This window comes from Globicephala melas, chromosome 11 (assembly GCF_963455315.2).
Source record: "Globicephala melas chromosome 11, mGloMel1.2, whole genome shotgun sequence".
Classification (NCBI taxonomy): Eukaryota; Metazoa; Chordata; class Mammalia; order Artiodactyla; family Delphinidae; genus Globicephala; species Globicephala melas.
Genome location: NC_083324.2, coordinates 4,776,300 through 4,796,918, shown reverse-complemented (window position 1 = coordinate 4,796,918; position 20,619 = coordinate 4,776,300). Strand labels below are relative to the sequence as shown.

General features: G+C 46.6%; 1 protein-coding gene across 2 annotated transcripts in view; it reads right to left on the bottom strand.

Annotated features, from left to right (window-relative positions):
• The window catches only part of TMEM40 (transmembrane protein 40), a 48,886-nt gene that overhangs the window by 8,387 nt on the left and 19,880 nt on the right, over positions 1-20,619 (bottom strand). For both annotated transcript variants that reach the window (XM_060308412.2, XM_030840925.2), the window contains 6 exons: positions 12,333-12,404; positions 11,566-11,667; positions 5,694-5,747; positions 3,374-3,409; positions 2,968-3,000; positions 2,532-2,579 (listed from right to left, as the gene is read on the bottom strand). In XM_060308412.2, coding sequence (XP_060164395.1) covers positions 2,532-2,579; positions 2,968-3,000; positions 3,374-3,409; positions 5,694-5,747; positions 11,566-11,667; positions 12,333-12,404 — 345 coding nt within the window. The remainder of the gene's footprint in view (positions 1-2,531; positions 2,580-2,967; positions 3,001-3,373; positions 3,410-5,693; positions 5,748-11,565; positions 11,668-12,332; positions 12,405-20,619) is intronic.

The following is a 20,619-nucleotide window of genomic DNA, read 5'->3' as shown; positions in this document are numbered from 1 at the left end:
GTCTTGGAGGGGAAAGTCCTTTGTAAATGGTAAAAGGCAGAGTGAGACTACATATCACTGCTGTCAGGTGGCATGTGGAAGGCAAGTGAACAGAAGTGAGGAGGGTATTTCTGGTTTTGTTTTTGTTATTTTTTTTCTGCGGGGAAAAATCAAAAGATTATTTCTAGAACATTCTTGGCTCTGATATCAATTTGTCCTTTAGGGGAAAAAAAGACGTCATGCAGAACTAGACTTAACGTTTAAGAAAGCATCAGCCTTAGGTCTGTTCAGAGATGTGACAGAGTGGGGGTGAAAACTCTTTCCTCACCCAAATCTTCAGAAATGCAAAATGAATTCCTAGCAGAGAATTTCTCCCTGATCTTTCCCCCATTTTCTTATGAGTAAATACTTAGAAAATACAAATGTTTTTAAAAAGAGAGAGACTGCAGAGAAATGTAAGGCCAAACAGAGGGCTGGATGGCTAAGGCAGCTTAGTTTGAAAGAGCAAAAAATTAGAAATAACCTAAACATCTATCAAGTGGGGAATGGTAAATACATTATAAGGTCCCCACACTGTGGAATTGGATGCAGTTGTAAGATGTCATAAGCATTCAGGACTCACCATATCTGGGGCAGGGATTAATGGAAGAAAGAGAGTTTGAGGTAAGCCTTAAAGATAGCCAAGGCAGTAGGAGCTGGATGAAAGGGAAGATTTTGTGTGTGTGTGTGTGTGTGTGTGTGTGTGTGTGTGTGTATGCGCGCGCGCGTGTGCGTGCGCACATTCACGTGCCATGAGACAGGTAAGAAGGTGGGATCAAGGCACAGACCCAGTACAGTGAAGGGTTCAACCAGGTGAGGGCAGGGTAAGTGAATTTCTGGGAAGAGAACTTCAAGTTTTAGGGAACTAGAAGTTTTGGGGGCTGAAGAGATCAGGCCAGGATAAGGACTCCAAGGTGTATTGGAGCCAAGAGGGACCTAGGGGATCACCCTTGTCTGTTTTTTCTGATTTCAGCCATCCACACACCACCTTTGTGGGTTTTGCTCTTTCTACGTAGCACTGCTTATGACCTTCACAATTTCTTGCTACCCAAGGACTACTTGTACTATTTACTTAAAGTTTTTCTTTAAGCAGATTCTTATTTTTCCTTAAATAGATTTACTTGAAAAGGAAACTTCATGTTACAACACTAAGTGGAAAACTAGGATTCCATGTCTTAAGAACAAACGCAAGGCCCATAAAGCAAGACGGTGAAGGTCTACCCGCCGCTGCCTGCAGACAGCTCTGCGTACGGTCCTGATCTCTGTGTCCGGAGGGCAGTGAGCAAGGGTCAGGGTGGCACTAAAGGCCCGGGGGCTCCAAGCAGAGAAAGAGAGGGGAAAGGGCAGTCACCTTCTCACTTGGGGGTATAATGCCATGTCCTGAAGCAACCTGGACATGGCCTGCGCTTTGGGAATCTCAGTTTTAGTGGGATGAGGCTCACTTCATAGCCCGGGACAGCTCGACAGCACATCCTGGTTCATGTAGCTTGATGGAGGCAGAGCCAGGGGCTCGGACACAGGTCTCCCACTCCCTATAGGCGGGCTTTTGAACAACTCAAAATATTTCTAGAGGGCTTCCCTGGTGGTCCCGTGGTAAAGAATCCGCCTGCCTATGCAGGGGATGTGGGTTCGATCCCTGGTCGGGGAACTAAGATCCCACATGCCGCGGGGCAGCTAAGCCCGCACGCCGCAACTACTGAGCCTGCACTCTAGAGCCCATGCTCTGCAACAAGAGAAACCACTGCAATGAGAAACCCACACACCGCAACGAAGAGGAGTCCCCTCTCGCCACAATTAGAGAAAGCCTGCACGCGAATACCCAACGCAGCCAAAAATAAATAAATAAATTTATATATAAAAAACAAAACAAAACAAAAACTATGCTCTCGGGAGTTCCCTGGTGGCATAGTGGTTAGGATTCCAGGCTTTCACTGCTGGGGCCCGAGTTCAATCCCTGGTCGGCAAACTAAGAAGATTCCACATGCCTCACAATGCGGCCAAAAAAACCGCCCAAACCCCCCCCAAAAAACATGGTCTCCCTTCCCACCCTTACCCTCCTCCCTGAAGCCCCCACGATTCCAGGCCTGGAGTCGAGGCAGTCCCTCCGGTTCTCATCACTCCTTCCCTAGAGTCCAGTCTAATCTAACCTCACAGCTTCCTCAGCCCAGCCTGTTCCCAGCTCCCCATTATGGCCATAAGGCCTGGAGGGCGTTTATCATGCTAGTGACTCCACGTACAGCAGAAAGAGCACAGGACCAGGATCCAAGCCCAAGTCGTGTCACTCACTAGCTGTAAGACCACTCCCCGTCCTTGAGCCTCAGTTTCTATATCTGCAAAACAGGAATCATTGTACCACCTTCTCAAGGTGATTCTAAGCTGAGGATTTTGCAAACTGCAGGGCCCGCAGCAGAGGTGGGCCATGATTACTGTCGTTCCAGGCCACCAGCTGACTTTCTACCCAGAGAAATCTGGACCAGACAAAAGCAGCAGCCCTGGAACCCCAATTTCCTTACCATCCTTCTTTATATTTAGTCTTCTTAACTGAGAGGGCTCCACTTCTCCTTGGGAACAAGAGAGAGACGACGGTTTAACTCTGACACGGTATAGCTGGTGGGATTCTCGCTCCCCTGCCTCACTGAGAATGGCTCTCCCAGGTTCTATTTCCTGGGTCAGAGGGCACTCACTGCAGGACCGGTCAGGGCAAAGCTTGAAGGTGGGGTGGCTGTCCTTGGACCTCCACTGATGCCCTCCTCCTCCACAGGCCTGTGTCTGTTCTGATCCATGTCACCTGAGCCCGGAGGCCCCTTTCCTGGATCACGGTGACACTCTGGCTGGTGACGGCATTGCTGCTGGGACTGATCTCCTTCCCCCCCAGGCTGCCTGTGGTCCTGTCCCAGCCCCTGGAATCCAGGCCGCCTCCCACTCTCCTCTTGGAGCTTGCATATTTACCACTCTCTGGATTAGAGCCTCTCCTTCGGAGTCCTGGAAATTAGAAACTCAACATTAGTGCCCAGGCCAGCTTGGGTCCTTAACGAGTGCCACAGGTGACTTCTGAAAACGCCCCTGTTGAATTCTCCAGCCCCCAGGGGATCTTTCTATCTATAGATTGTTATTAATAATCCCTTTGTTCTTGCCTGGACCCCGTTTCTAACCTCCACTGGCCCCCTGTCTCATGCCACAGCCAGCCCCGCCTGCTTGCTGAGCCCGGGTCAGAGCCCCAGGCCCCAAGCAGACTGGGAGTCCCATCTCTCACAGCCGTGCACCTGATAGCACCTGCCTCTTTTGGGGGAAAGACGGTGCCCAGACCTCGTTCAACACCAGTACCAACGACCCCTCTCCCCTAAAAGACACTCACCTGATTCCTCAGACGGCACCACCTCCCCGGGGGCACCTGCACAGAAGGGAAATCAGTGACTGCATATTCATATCCTCTGGGTGGGGAGAAGTTACACTGCAGAGAGACTTCCCATTGATCTGCAGGGGGCACTGGAGCAAACTGGAGGGTTCCTCTTTCATCTAAAGGGGCAGGCACCACCCCGCAGTCCCCGAAAGCTGCCGCAGCAATGCCTGCCCCATGTTACAGGTCTTCTAATTTCCCACGAGAAGCCAGAAATCCAGGTTTTTATATAAACTTCTTGACTATAAAAAAAGCTGGCAATTCATATTCCATCGAATCAAAGATATCATGGTTTGTGAGAATGACGTCATTTTATGGAAGGAAAACTACTGCCAATTATAACCGCAAGTTGCCAGTGATTTTAAGAGGCACCCTGATTTCACAGATCTCCAGATGTGAAAAACTGTTAGTTGTAGACGTGATGAAATATATTAAGAACAATAATAATAATAAAGATACTCTGTGAGCCAGATGATATACATCTGTACACACAGGCCACCAGTTTGCAATCTGTGCCTGTTCATTCCTATCCAGATGCAGGTGAGGACACTTAGCCACGTGGCTCCAGCCCCACCAGGCCCTGAGCTTGTGGAAGCCAAGCTGGGTTGTACCATGGGGGCCTTGGCCCCTGACCCCAGTGTGGAGCTCCTGTCTGGGCTGCCTAGGGTGAATCAAGCCCTATACGTGCCCTGAGGTACAGCCTTCCCTTTAATCTGGCCTGGGTAGCCCTCCCACCTCATTCACACTCTGGTTCTTTTTTTTTTTTTAGTATTTATTTACTTAGGCTGCACTGGGTCTTAGTTGTGGCACGCAGGAACTTTAGTTGTGGCATGCAGACTCTTAGCTGTGGCATACATGAGGGATCTAGTTCCCCAACCAGGGATCGAACCCGGGCCCCCTGCATTGGGAACGCGGAGTGTTTCCCACTGAACCACCAGGGAAGTCCCCACCCTCTGGTTCTTGGCGCCTACTCTATTCCCAGTGACTTCTCTCCTAGTCTGTCACCTTCTTCCCCTCAAGGGGAGGCCGGAGTCCCCACTCTGTACACTTCCGCCCTCCAGATCAGCCCCAGGACACGAACACCTGAAGGGGGCACTCAGCTCATGGCAATAAACACTCAGTATGCTGAACTGTCTTTAGGCTAATGTGCAAACAGGAGCCAGTGTCTGCAAGTGACCAGAGAGGCCAGCACCAAGGGTACAGAAGGCAAACCAAGAACGGCATGAAATGAGACTCCGGCAGCGTAATTACCAAGTGCCTCTGGTGTGTCGGGAGGGGGGAGGCGGGGCGGGGAATTCATTACTTGGGGGAATTAATTCACAAATACGTGACGATATCTACGTTTTCTACAGTGAACATGGCTTACTTTTTGATGAGAAAAAAACATTTAAAATGTACGTATATGTAACAGTTTCTCTCTCATTTTACACTCAGTGAAAACTTTCTTACACTACTTAATTAACAACATTTTAAAAAATTAGATAGTACCTGTTTTTGTTTAAAAAAAAAAGAAAAAGAAAATCAGAAAATTCAGATGAAAGAAAATAGTATGACGATTACTCACAATGCTACCACCCAGTGGCAGCCACTGGTAATACCTTGATGCAGAATATTAAGATATTTCATTTCCATTTCTTTGAATGTATATGTGTTTCCCGTTGTATTTCTTGGGTTATTATCTGGCATTAGGAGACTAGGCGGATTATGTAAATGTTGGATTAAACAAAGTTAAACAGGTTTTCTTATCTGGCAGTGTTCATTTATGAGGCTTTTTGGCAAACTGGTTCATTCCTACAAATTCCTCCATTTCATCAAAGTGCTACCAAGCAAAGTGCCATAATATTTATATCTGCTCGCTGTAAAAATCACGATGCTTAGAGACAATTACTCCGTAATTTGAGTTTTGTAGAAATCAGGTCCTTAATTTTCCCTTGCATGCTTAAACAACCCAGTATTCCAAGAGAGAGGGTACTGATTAAGTTCCATCTTGCTGGTTGGAAAGCTGAGGCCCAGAAAGGTTGGGTGACTGGTCACAGTCAACCTGCAAGTCAGGGTTATAGATCAGAAGAGATTCCAAGACAGTCTGACTGTGGCAGAAAATGCCTGCCCCCACCTCCATCTGCCCATGTTATAACCACTCACCTTGCCACACCTCCTATATCTGCCCAGGACTTTGAGCTCATGAAACACCCTCATCACCTTGTTTCCTCCCAAAAAGGTCCTAAGCCTTCATGTCCTTTGTTTAATTCTGTTTTCCCCAAAGCCACTGGACAATCACCTTCATAGAGTTGAAGCGCATCCTTCAAAACGTCAGGCTCCCCATGCTCAGCACCTGGGCGTAGACAAAGCCTGTTAGTCAGCTCCCCACAGTTACAGCACCCCAGAGTGGCTTCCCTCTCCTGGTGTCGGAAGCCTTAAAAAGTAACATAGTCTTTGCACTGGGGGTGAGGTGGGCACTCTTCAAGAGGCAAGACAGCTGTACAAGAGCATTCCTGCTGCTCTGTCTGACATCCCTCACACGCCCCGAGGTGACTGTGTTCAGCTGATTGAAGAAGAACTGGGGGCCTGAGAGGACCTGGGCCTCGTTCAAAGTCAGTAATAAGAGTCGCCATTTTTTGAGCACTTACTATGTACCAACACTGAACTAAGTAATTTATAGTTAATATTTCATTTGATCCTCTTGGAAATGCTGTGAAGAAGGTATTAATGTCTCTCTCTCCCCATTTTACAGATAAGGAAACTGAGGCTCACAAAAGTTAAGTTATTCGCTGAAAGTCACACAGTCAGGAAGCAGAAATTCCAGGGTTCAAACCCAGGTCTGTCACCAAGGCCTGCACTTCTAATCATTTTTATCTCCAAAACTAGAACCCAGAGCTCAGCTCCAGAGTCATGAGAGCATTTATTAAACACCTTATGTGTGCCAGGATCTGTACTAGGCATTAATCCAGGCTCTTTCCCCCAAGTTCTTTTCTTCCCACAATGAATTTAGGCTAACATTTATTAAAGTTTTCTTTTAAAAAAACAAAATTATATTCTTCTGGTTATAAAGATAAAAAAGATTATTGTAAAGTATCTATGGTATAAGTCAATTCAAAAAAAAAACAAGAAAATGAAAATCACCCATAATTTAACCATCCAGAGATAACCACTATTAACATTTTGATATTTTTCCTTCCAGTCTTGTTTACAATCATGTATGTGTGAATTTTTACAAAGTGTATATGAGATCAAACAAATTCTATGATTTGAATTTCTCTTTTTCACTTTAGAGATGTATGAAGACCAGAGCTCTGACCAGGACAGGGTGTAGCATCACTGCTCTATGTTGCTGTTGTTGGACGTTAGGTTGTTTCTATTGTTGCCCTACTATAAATAACACTGCAAGGAACAAATTTTCACACGGGGGACTTCCCTGGTGGTGCAGTGGTTAAGAATCTGCCTGCCAATGCAGGGGACACGGGTTCAAGCCCTGGTCCAGGAAGATCTCACACGCCACACAGCAACTAAGCCCATGCGCCACAACTACTGAGTCTGTGCTCTAGAGGCTGTGAGCCACAACAATTGAGCGCATGTGCCACAACTACTGAAGCCCTCACACCTAGAGCCCGTGCACCGCAATGAAGAGTAGCCCTCGCTCGCCACAACTAGGGAAAGCCCGAGCGCAGCAACGAAGACCCAACGCAGCCAAAAATAAATAAATAAATAAATGTATTTATTTATTTAAAAAAAAAATCTTCACACGGACATGCTCAGGCCCACTGAGAAATTCAACCATCAGCCAAGTGGGCAAAGGAGAAATGGTGAGGCCTACTGCCTACTGGGCGAGCTGCCCCTGCAGGGGAGACCAGCCCCCGTCTCTGCCAACATTTTCCAGTTACTCGGGGGGGCTAGTCCTCATTGCTGCTCTTTGCAGGGAACAAACACAAGCTGTGGGAGAACCTCAGCCTGGATCGAGCCTGGAATACCTCATTCTGGTGTCGGTTCTCAAAATTTAGTTTATGTGAGGAGTGTGGTCTGGGGGAAGAATTCTGCTTTGAGGGTTAGGGGACAGGAACTGCCATGAACTTTCTGTGTGACCTCAGACAAATCACTTACTATGTTCAATACGGCTTTCACTAAGATAAGACAAGGTCCTGTGAAGTATCGTGTTACTGAGGTGCTCTCCCTACTGCCCAGTATGGGTGCTGCATCAACTCTGTGATGCCACCAACACCACGCTGACTCTGGGTTTGCTCGTGCTCTGTCTCCCACCTGGAATGCCCTTCCCACTTGCTCCCTTATCCTGAAGCTTAAGCTGATGTCACACCTCCTGCAGAAGGGCTTTTCCAGCTGCCCCAGCTCACACGCATCTTGCCCACCCTCCTCTGGGGTTTCTAATAGCATCAACTGTCTGTGCTTGACACAGTGGGCATGAGGGTCCCTGGTGGTGCTCATCCCTCCAACCACCTTGAGCTCCTGAAGGACGAGGCCTGGGTATCACTGTCCTAAGGCTGCCCCGCCTGCAGCAGGAGTTTGATTAAAGCCTTGAAGAATGACCGCGTTGTTGGCACTCTTGGATTGGTCAGCATTCTGGGGATTCAGGCCTAGGAGTTTCTAGCTTCAGGTCCAGAGGATTCCCTTTTCCTCAGGATGACCAAGAGGGCCCCAGCAGTCCCGATGTTCCTCAGCGGGCTTGGGGACCTCCTGGTCTATCATGGATAAATTTTTTAATTATAGGAAACCAAGTTAACTGTGCTTAAAAATCAGTGCAGAAAAAAAAAAAATCAGTGCGTATGTGATCTCAACTGGTACAGAAAAAGAGGTATCAGGAAGTACATCAAGATAACAACAGTGGTATTTATCTCAAGAGATGGGATTTTGAGTGGCTTCTATTTTCTTCTTTTCTGTATTTTACAAATATCAATCAATGCCCCCAAAAGGCTTTTTCATCATATTTTGCAAAATATCAAACAATACAGAAAATAAGAAAGCAAAAATTACTCCAAATTCTATCCAACAGGGACAATCTCTATTAACATTCACATTAATATTATTTTAGCTTTCTCCATGATATATTCATAATTTTTTTTTTTTTTTCTGTACGCGGGCCTCTCACTGTTGTGGCCTCTCCCATTGTGAAGCACAGGCTCCGGACGCACAGGCTCAGCGGCCATGGCTCACGGGCCCAGCTGCTCCGCGGCATGTGGGATCTTCCCGGACCGGGGCACGAACCCGCATCCCCTGCATCAGCAGGCGGACTCTCAACCACTGCGCCACCAGGGAAGCCCCATAAGATATAATTTTTAAAACTTGTTCAAGGATTGATTTTTTCCTTTTCCATTATGGTTTATTACAGGATACTGAATATAGTTCCCTATGCATAATATATAATTTTTAATAAAAGGTATTGTAGAATTGTATGCTGTCAAGAATGAGGATAATTTTTCTGTGTTCTGTCTAATTCAATTGTTTAAAAAATTAACTCTGGCAGAAAAAATCACGTTTGTTTCTGGTGTCCCGAGTATCCATCACTGAGCGTGGCACATAGTTGATGCTCAATAAATATTTATTGAATAACTGTAAGGAGATACACTAATATGTGTTTAGTGGTTATCTAACAGAGCAAAGGATGATTTTTTTCCTTCTTTCTACTTCTTTGTATGTTCCATATTTTCTACAATGTGCCCATGTGTAATCTTTCATAATGAAAAAACGTTTTAATTTAAAAATAACAGGATAGGGACTTCCCTAGTGGCGCAGTGGTTGGGACTCCGTGCTCCCAATGAGGGGTGCCCGGGTTCGATCCCTGGTCAGGGAACTAGATCCCACGTGCATGTCGTGACTAAGAGTTCACATGCCACAACTAAGGAGCCGGCAAGCCTCAACTAAGGAGCCCACGAGCCACAACTAAGATCCAGTATAACCAAATAAATAAATATTTTAAAAAACCCAAACAGGATACGTTAAGAACAAAAAGCTGGGCTTCCCTGGTGGCACAGTGGTTGAGAGTCCGCCTGCCGATGCAGGGGACACGGGTTCGTGCCCCAGTCCGGGAAGATCACACATGCCGCGGAGCGGCTGGGCCCGTGAGCCATGGCTGCTGAGCCTGCGCGTCTGGAGCCTGTGCTCCACAATGGGAGAGGCCGCAACAGTGAGAGGCCCGCGTACCGCAAAAAACAAAAACAAAAAAAAGAACAAAAAGCTATGTAGGGAGAGTGGTGCTGCATGCCAGACTCTGAGTTAGGGCCCTAACGTGGAGGAAGGTGGGGGGCTGCTGGGAGGCACCCAGGCTTGGGGCCCAAGGACTAATGGTCACCGTCTGAGCCTGAAGAATGGGCAGGGTCTGAGTTCCAGCAGCAGGCCAACCAGGGTAGGACCAGAGACCAGGATCCTGAATGTCAGTCTGTCTCAATGCTTCTAGGACTCCATGTTTATTTTCCTGCTGCTTTCTTTTAAGTGTTCAGTTTTGTTAACTACGCCCAGTCCCATGTGTATGTACTCTGGAGACCAGAAGGAAGGAACTTATGGCCACACTTGGGGGAGAACATTTGTGGGGGAGCAGCAACCCCTGAGGGTCAATCAGAATCAGAAGACAGAACGTCCCTTCCCACCTACGGAGGACAAACAAAGGGACAGAATCCCGTGTTGTAGCCCTCCTGCCTCTGGAAGCTCTTCTAGAACTAAACCTCATTGGCCTCGGTTTCCTCACCTGTAAAATGGGAATAACAACAATGCCTTCCTCATGGGTTGCTATGAGAATTAACTGAGTTATTCCACATAAAGTGCTTGGAACGCTACCTGGCACAAAGTAAGTGCTCAATAAATGCTAGCTGTGATGTTGCTGCTGCTATAAATTCAGCCTTACCTTTTGAGTTAAAAGAATAAAAGTAGAGAGACATCCTGCTTCTTTTCAGAGAATAATGTGGCAATTTGTAATCAAAGTCCAATTAGAGATGCTCATCCCTCTAAACCCATTAAAGTGCTTGTGGGAGTAGATATGTAGGACTTGATTTGTATGAAAAATTCAAAAAGTAAAGGCTTTTGTGCAAGGATGCTCTTGAGCAGGACAAACTGGGGTGGGGAAGGGGGAAAATCTTAACAATAGCAGTTATTTTTAGAGCTATTACTATCTGATAGGTGCTAAGCCTTTGCACGTGTAGAATGTAATCCTCACAGGTATCCTATGAGATAACTTTTGTTATCATTCCCATCTTATGCATGAGGACTCCAGGGCATACAGGGTTAAGCAATTTACCCAAGGACGCTTAGCTAGTTAGTGGCAAAGAAAGGGTATGAACCTGCAGGCTGCTTGAATGGACACATGCACTGCCCCTGATTCCAAAGTGCTCCTACAAAACTTAAACGTTCCTTTACATGAGACGCAGTCACTTTGAGGGGCTACTTGGGAAACGTGAAAAATAGCCGCTAAGATATTATGGAATAACATGGCAAAATGCTTAGGATAAGATAGCAAAAAAAATTGTAAACCAAGGACAAAATTGTCTATACGGTAATTTTTTGGGTTCTTTTTTTTTGGCCACACCACGTGGCATATGGGATCTTAGTTCCCTGACCAGGCATCGAACACGTGCCCCCTGCAGTGGAAGCGTGGATTCTAAACCACTGGACCACCAGGGAAGTCCCTCTATGGTATTTATAACTGTGTACAAGCTACATGTACAGAGAGGCAGGCTCTGGAAGGGAATATGGAAAAAGAGAGCTGTAGTACCAAGGTGGGAGGTTCAGGAGACTGGTTTTTCTTCTTTTCTCTTTTTGTTAATTTTTTTCTTTTTTTTTAATATATTTTTTGGCTGCGTTGGCTTTTTGTTGCTGTGTGCGGGCTTTCTCTAGCTGCGGTGAGCGGGGTCTACTCTTCGTTGCAGTGTGCAGCCTTCTCATTGCGGTGGCTTCTCTTGTTGCGGAGCACAATCTCTAGGCGTGTGGGCTTCAGTAGTTGTGGCACGCGGGCTCAGTAGTTGTAGCTCGCGGGCTTAGTTGCTCCACGGCATGTGGGATCTTCCCAGACCAGGGCTTGAACCCGTGTCCCCTGCATTGGCAGGCGGATTCTTAACCACTGCGCCACCAGGGAAGTCCAGGAGATTGGTTTTTCCATGTAAATGCTTGTCTTTAATATCTTAATATAGATTTATTTAATGAAATCATTGCTTTACCTGAGGAGGAGGATGAAGAGGAGGAAGACTTGCCGCTCTCATCTTGGTCTTGAGAATAGAGCTCAGCCTCCTCGTCTTGCTTGTGGAAATCTGTCTCTCCATCTGGGAGGCACACATAGGCAAGGATGAGCGTTTCCTGCCCTTCCCACCCCAGAGACCACCCAGGCCTCCCCAGGGGTCTACTTGGATGTGGGGAGCAAGGAGTGGCTGGATTCACTGGGACACTCTTCCCAAACCCCTAGGGCCAATGGGAGGTACAGGAGACCAGGGATCTCAGAGGCCCCAGAGGCTCTAGGAAGGCCAAAGGCAGACTTTTCTCTGAATGTGGAGCCCAGAGAGGGGCTTCTAAGCCCTCTATCCTTCCCAAGAGACCACTACACTGTGTAGAGCAGTTGCCAATTTAAAATTCTCTGTAAATTACAGGGCAGGTGGGATCCGATCAAGCCCTAAACCTTCCCATTCCCCATTCTGGGGCCATGCAGGACGCTTCCCACCTTCTGAGGACACTCCCTAGTGCAAGTCCAAGCCCCCAGAGCCTCTGAGATTTGGGGAGCAACTGAGGGTCCACACAGCTAGAGTACTGGGGGACAGACTGGACCAAGCACACACATGTGCATGTGTGTAAAGTCACTACTTCTCTAGAGGTTTTGACCGTAACTTGGGCCATTCATTGTGCCGCATGAGCTGAGCAGGGTCTTCTGTTCCACCTACTGCTGGACTTCACCTCCCGTGCGGCTTTGCCCAGAGGGCAGAGAGAGCAAACATACGGTCTAGATCTTCTGATTCTCCGTGGACTCGACTGTGGTCCTGAAGTGATCCTGAAGTCTCCATGGCCTCCCCTGTTGGAATAACAATAGTAATTAATATTACCTTAGTTAATATGTTTAATATATAAAGAGCTTGGCAAATAAATAAGAAAAATATAAACAACCAATATTCAAAGGTACAAGAACAATTTATGAAAAAAGAAATACACAATTAGGGAAATTTGAATAATGATCACCTTTTGATACTATTAAGAGCTTATTTTTTAAAAAAGAGACTTCAGTTTTTACAGCAGCCCTAGGTTCACAGCAAGATTGAGTGGAAGGTAAAAAAAAAAAAAAAAATTGAGTGGAAGGTACAAAGGTTGCCCATATATCCCCTGCTCCTAAACGTGCATAGCCTCCCCTGTTATCAACATCCTCCATTAGAGAACTTATTTTTGTAGGTGTGATATTTATATTGAAGTTATATTTATTTAAAGTATTCTTAAATTTAGAGATAAATACTGCAATGTTTATGATGAAATTATATGATGTCTAGGACATGCTTCAAAATAATCTGATTATTTGAATAAGGGAGTTGGAGGGTGTAGGTGGGGGTCCAAATATAACAAACATGACCACGAGTTAATAATTGTTGGAGCTATAACAAAATATAAACAGTAGTTAGATCTCTGAGTGGTAGCATTATGGGTATTTTTACTTTGCCTTTTCTAAATTTTTAGCAGTATTGCTTTTTTTCTTTTCCTTGTTTTTTCTTTTTCCACTATAGTTTATTACAAGATATTGAGTATAGTTCTCTGTGCTATACAGTAAATCCTTGTTATTTATCTATTTTATACATGGTGGTGTGCATCTGTTAATCCCATACTCCTAATTTATCTCTCCCCCCATTTCCCCTTCGGTAACTAACTGTAAGTTTGTTTTCTATGTCAGTATTTCTTTTGTTATAATAAAACAACCAATAATTTTTCATTACTTAAAAATGTAATATACCACCTTATATCAGTACAGTACTTAACAGTTTTACAAAGGGCTTATGTGTCTGTAATTCCATCTGAGCCTGATCACAAACCATTCGGTTAGGAATTGGAATTAATTACTTCACACCTGGATTGTAGTTTCTAGACAACAAAACTTCCCCAAAGATTGTTTCACTTGACTCTTACAATAACCCTGCAAGGTAAATTTTTTTTTTTTTTTTTTTTTGCGGTACGCAGGCCTCTCACTGCTGTCGCCTCTCCCGCTGTGGAGCACAGGCTCCGGACGCGCAGGCTCAGCGGCCATGGCTCATGGGCCCAGCCGCTCCGCGGCATGTAGGATCCTCCCGGACCGGGGCACGAACCCGTGTCCCCTGCATCGGCAGGCGGACTCCCAACCACTGCGCCACAAGGGAAGCCCAAGCAAGGTAAATTTTATCATCCTCATTTTACAGAGGAGGAAACTGAGGCTCAAAGAGATGAAGAGATTTTGCATGAATTGGGACTCCAGAACCCACGTTCTGTTTAATGTACCCCAAACACTGGTGTGGAGCACAAAACTGCTCAAAGTCAAGCCCTGCTGGTATGGCTGTCAGGATTACAGATGCAAACGGTAAAGCAAGGGCAGGAAGCAGGCACTTGAAGGTGCAGCATGAGGTTTGGGAATCTGTCCCCTCAGGACACCATACTCTGTGCTTTCCTGAAATTCTGAGTGGGAGCTAGTGGTAACTCGAAGCCGGCCTTCAGATGAGGCCATGAGAAGGCCATAAGTGTGGCCCTGGAAAATCTAAACGGCTAACCCCAGTGAGCTGGTGCTCTCCTCTGGGGAAAATACACGGGGCTGCCATGGTTGGGCTGCCTTGATTTTAGCTGGGCACATGGCCCCCAGCTAGAGACTGTATTTCCCAGCATCCCTTGAAGCTAGGCGTGGCCTTGGGACCATGTGACTCATATTCCTGCCAACAGACCGTGAATGAAGGGGATCTGCGTGGTGGTGAGCTGACAAGATGTTCTAGGGTTCTGGGGGAAAAAGTATACACACACACAGATATGTCTGCTGTAAATTTTACTGATGTAAAGAATGTATGGGGGGATAAATTAGGAATTTGGGATTAACAGATACACACCACTATACATAAAATAGATAAACAACAAGGACCTAACGATTAGCACAGGGAACTATATTCAATATCTTGTAATAACCTATAATAGAAAAGAATCTGAAAAAGAATACTTATATATGTATATGTATAACTGAATCACTTTGCTGTACACCTGAAACATTGTAAATCAACTATACTTCAGTAAAAAATAATAAATAAAATTTTAAAAAGAATGTATAGCACAGAGTTACAAAAAATAAAAATACAGTCCTCTTTATTGTGAATTTCATACACCTCTAGCTTCAGTGTGACTTGGAATTTCTTGCAAAATACACTATCAGTTTTTACAAATCTATCACCAACAACAGTGTCACAAGGGCTTCCCTGGTGGCACAGTGGTTGAGAATCTGCCTGCTAATGCAGGGGACACAGGTTCGAGCCCTGGTCTGGGAGGATCCCACATGCCACGGAGCAACTAGGCCTGTGAGCCACAACTACTGAGCCTGCGCGTCTGGAGCTTGTGCTCCGCAGCAAGAGAGGCCGCGATAGTGAGAGGCCCGCGCACCGCGATGAAGAGTGGCCCCCGCTTGCCACAACTAGAGAAAGCCCTCGCACAGAAACGAAGACCCAACACAGCAAAAATAAATCAATTAATTAATAAACTCCTATCCCCAACATCTTCTTTAAAATAAATTAAAAAAAAAATAGTGTCACAAAATCAAACTACAAATAAATGCTCAATCACTACCAAATTCAGAAAAGAGGCTGCTCACATCATGGATGAACAAGAGCACTGCCAACGTAAATGTTGGCTGATAACTTCTTTCATGTTAACAAGTAAGATGAAAGGCAAACAACAAATGCCTTTGTCATCACAGTTTGTCAGTGATATAAGCAACATCTTTGCTGAATCGAATCATATTTTACAGATTCTGGAAGAATACTTTCTCAACTTTTTGTGTTATTCACAGTGCAATGGCAACAGGTGTAATGCAATGCCTACAGGTTTGAGGTTTAATCTCCATTATTAACATTTGCTTGATCACTTTCTTAAATTTAGACAATCGACAAAGCAAACATTCAAGCTCTAATTTGTAGAGTTTACTGATCTCTGTGACTGATACCACTGTGATGCCATGGACTGCAAAGTTGGGAAGGCTGGGCTTCCCTGGTGGCGCAGTGGTTGAGAGTCCGCCTGCCGACGCAGGGGACACGGGTTCGTGCCCCGGTCCAGGAAGATCCCACATGCCGCAGAGCGGCTGGGCCCGTGAGCCATGGCCGCTGAGCCTGCGTGTCTGGAGCCTGTGCTCCGCGACGGGAGAGGCCACAACAGCGAGAGGCCCGCATACCGCCAAAAAAAAAAAAAAAAGTTGGGAAGGCATGGACAGTGGAACACAGCATTACGCAGTGATTCCACAATACAGATAAAACAGATGTGAAAATCTCAAGGGCCTAGGTAATGGGCAGAATGTAGCAAAATAAATTAGGAAGTGATACATTTTGAGTACTTATTAACCTTTTTTTAACATAAATTAGTTATTTATACATTTATAGAATTTAATTTAATAATGGTTGTGTTTAACAACCGATTCCCAGCTCTGGGCTTATAAACTTCTGTGCCTTCTACTTCCTCTTTCCTGCTTTTTGTATGCTGGAATGCAGACATGGGGTGGAGAATAACTTCAATCACGCAAACTGAGCCAACACCCCAGGGAATCCCTGAGCAACAAGGCAAAGGAACCTGGGCCCTGAAAGGCCTCACGCACAAAGCCGTCTGCGCACATGGACCTGTCTCTGGTCATTTATGTGCACAGGAAATGAGCTTCTCGCTTACGTAATCCCAGGGATTCGGTCTCTGTTACAGCATCTCAGCCACGCTGTGCAGGCTTCGTTCTGAAGCACCCCCCTGCCATTTCTTCTCCTCCCAGCTCTGAGACTAAGGCCTTAACTTCAAGAGGAGGTAGATTCACTCCTCTCTAACAAGTTTAGACCTCGGTTCCCAACCTCAACGCTCCCCACGTTTGGGACCAATGATCCTTTGCCGGTGTGTGCATTGTAAGGTGTTTAGCGGCCTCCCCACTGGATGCAGGTAACACCCCACCCAGTTGTTGTGACAATCAAAAATGTCACCAGACATTTCCCAATATCTCCTGGGGGCAAAAATCACCCCTACTTGGGAACCACTGGTCTAGAGAATCTACTCTTTTTTTAAAAGTTTAATTAAACGTTTTTATTGAGGTATAATGCTCATATAACATTATATTAGTTTCAAGGGTACAACATGATGATTAGATATTTGTATATGTTGCAACATGATCACCACAGTAGTCTAGTTGGCATCTGTCACCATACATCGTTACAAAATTTTTTTTCTTGTGATGACAACTTTTAAGGTCTGTTCTCTTAGCAACTTTGAAATATGCAGTACAGTATTATGAACTATAGTCACCATGCCGTACATTACAGGCCCAGGACTTTTTTATTGTGTAACTAGAAGTTTGTACCTTTTGACCCCCTTCACCTATTTCGCCCACCCCCAACCCCCCATCTCTGGCAACCACCAATCTCTTCTCTGTATCTATGACTTTGCGGGGGTTTTGTTTGTTTTTAGTAGAGAATCTACTCTTAACCCACCACAAGACCTTGACAAGGCAGCATCCTTCCCCGTGCCTCAGAGCTGGATTGCCTGGCTGTGAATCTGATCTGACACTTCTAGCTGTGGGATTCTGGGCCAGTCACTTAACCTCTTATGTGCCTCAGGTTTCCCGTCTGTAAAATGGGGACAATGATAGTGTTTACCTCATAGTATTGTTGTGAAAATGGCATGACTTAAAATCCATAAAGCACTCAGAACAATGCCTGGTATAGAGCAAGGGCTGAACAAATGCCAGCTGAGATGATGATCATTATTATGACGGGGCGTGGCAACAAGACAGCATATGCTTTGGGGTGAGACTGACAAGGGTCCAACCCCACTTCCGTCACCTGTGCACGAGATGACCTTGGCAGGACAGGCCCCTTCTCCAAGCTCTAGTTACCTCAATTGTGAACTGGCGATGGCAGCACCTTAGAGAAGAAAGATGGCCAGTGCCTGCCCATAGGAGGTCTTGGTGAGTGTGAGTTCCCTCTTCTACAGACCTCCTATGACCCCCGGACATTCGGGGTCCAGACCCAGCCCCACCCATCTCCCATCTCCTAGGGCCCAGGCTCCATTACCCCTTTCTAGAATAAAAATTCCTATTTCTCAGGGCAGAATTCAGCTAAGCATTAGGAGGTCACTAGCCAATAAAATGAATCGATATCCAGGTATGAATGACTGATGACCACAAGCCTTCAGGGCATATTTATATTTTGAAAAGGACTCTTTGTTCATAGCAGGTGTCCAGTATGTCTCACTGGCTGAGATCATCTCTCATGGTGGAATTTCAGGTGGAGTGGAGGAAGAGACTTAGAGCTGTATGGGGGCAAGAGAGCTGCTGGCTGACAGCAAATACGCCGACAGTTCGCCAAGCTCGTTCTACCTCTTTCCTGCTCTAGCTGTCTCGGTCACGTGGCAGCCCCTGGTGACACTCAGCATTTTCAAGCCTCCAGACTTCCACCCATGCCATTCTTCCTGGTTACCAAAATTGTATCTGACTTTCCAGGCACTGTGCAAATACCACTTCTTTCATGAAGCCCTCTGCTGGTTGTCTAACCAGTACCCACCCTCCTTACCCCGACTCCCTTATTCCTTCTCCCCCCTCCGTCACCCCTGGACTTCTTTCTTGTGAGCAAAACTGAATTTTGTTCTTCCATATCAAGTAGATACTTGTTTTCCCAGCTAGGAGTGGCCATGTGATTCAGTTTTGGCCAAAAAGAAGTGAGAAGCCTGATGGGGTTCTGGGAAGGAGTTTTGCTTCTCCTGACCAAAGAGGCCAACAGTGTTGGTGCTGTGTCTTGCCTCTCCTTTCTTTCTTGAACGTGAGTGTGACGGCAGGAGCTACAGTGGCCATCTTGTGACCATGAGGAAAAGCCAAAGCAAATGCAGGGTCACTGAACTGATGAGCCCTTGACAGCAGCTGCCTGCTTTCTTGTTATTTAAGAAAAATAAACCCCATTTTGTTTAAACCTCTATAGTCAGGATTCTCGGCATTTGTAGCTGAACACAATTCTGACTGATACACCTTCTCTCCCCCTACCTTCATACATTAATTGAACACCTACTGTGTGCTAGCACTGGGGATACCGTGGTGAACAATCTGCAGCCCTGTCCTCAAGGAATTTCACGGTAGACCCAGGGGGTAGTCCCATGGGAGCCAAGGGGCCAAATCAGACCAGGGTCAGTCAGGGCAAGTTCCTGAAGGAGGGAACGCTGCGGGTGAGTTTGGAAGGGCCAGAGGAGCCGTGTGCAAAGGCACAGAGGTGAGGGGCCTTGGCCCACATGGGAGACAGTTGGCATGAAGAAACTCTAAAGAAGGATGGGATTTGGGGGAGGCCCAGAGGGCACATTGCTCTCCTGAGCCTTCATCAGCTGTGCCTTGTTTCAGACTCTTCCTTCTTGAGAGAGGAGCCTTGTTGCACAACTGCCGGGGCCACTGTTCCTTGTTCACCTTCAGATCTCCAATCAGGGCCCGGCAGAGGGTCTGACACACCCAGGGTGAGTCTCTTCCACTAGATCACTAACCAGCCAGGGTAGGGACCATGGCTGATTCATCTCTGTGTCACCTGTGCCCTGCATAGGGCCCGGCAGAAAGCAAAAAAGATGATACTGATGATGATGAAGACAATACCAAATAAGTGCTTCCTATCTACCAGGCAAGGATCTGAGCACGTGACACGTGTGCCTCACATATGCCTCACCACAACTCTATCAGGGCTCACCGTGGTTGTGCTCATTTTATAGGTAAGAACATTGAGGCCCAGAGAGGCAAGGTAACTTGCCCAGGGCCAAAGAGCTAGTAAGTGGCTGAGCAAAAGGGCAGTTGCTCCGTCCTTGTTGATGCTGGCACCTCTTCCCAGGCCTCTGTCATGAGCACCAGGAAAGAAGCCACTAACAGTCATCCAGTGTTATGCAAATGATGCTGACTTGGCTTCTATTTAGTTCTGGAGCCCTGAGCAAGTGTCCCCAGAGCCCAGGGAACCTCCTCGGGCAGTTTTTCAGCACACTGATCCATCAGGAGGGGAAATAGAACGATCTTGGAGGCAGGACCTGAGGTAGCCCTGTTTCTCCTTTTAATGTCCTTGCCTCATCCTCCTCCACCCATATTTCTGCTGTAAGAAAGGATAAACAGAAATGTAAAAATTTAAAACTCTAAGATCAGTGTGTAGGGCAATGCTTAAGACAAAAGGACAGCGCACTAGTCGTGGGACATCAGGCAGAGGGATTGCCGTGAGAGGCTTCTGAAAGTTCAAGTTCACAGCATGTGACCTCCTTTGAGCCAAGATGGAACACGGAATTGAGACAGGAGAAGTGAAGACAGAAGAAAGCAGAGAGAGGAAAGAGCACATGGCGCAATCCCCGTGATCTTATTTCACCCTTGCAAGTCTTATTTTACACAAAAAGAAACTGAGGTTCAAAGAGACAAGTGACTTGTCCAAGGTCTCCCAGCTTACAGATGGACTCGAATCCGTCCCCTGCCCTAACAGAGAACCCCCATTCCCTGGCCCTGGTTAGAGGCCCGTAGGCCTCCCTCTTTCAGGTGCCCCCCACCCCCCCACCATCTGAGGCTGTTCCTACAAGGAAATGCAATGCTTAGCGCTTTTCTCCAAAAAGCCCAGCCCTGCTGAGTCACCGGTGGTGCCAGGGCCGCTGCACCCACAGGCTTTGCTAAACTGGATTTCCACTTCAGTTCAGCCCAGATTTCCTAAGCTCCTGCTATTACAAGGGCCTGGGTCCGAGGTGGGAGGGATAGTAGGGGACACCAGGCCATCACAGCCTCACAGAGCTTTCCCCGCTCAGCTCACTGGATCCTCACGCTAACCAGGCAGGAAGCAGGGTGGAGATCCGTGTCCTAGTTTACAGAAGGGGAAACTGAGCAATGGAGAGGAACTTGCACAGGATCGCACAGAGATTCAGGGGCAAGGCTGGCTCTAGAACCCTGTCTCCTGATTCAGGGGCTGCCTATCTTTCTCGGGTGTCCCACCTTGGAGGAGGGGGCTTACTAAGATTGAGTTGGATTTTAACATGTGGCCAAAGTGGGATGAAGGTTTAGTGGAAGGGGTGGGTGG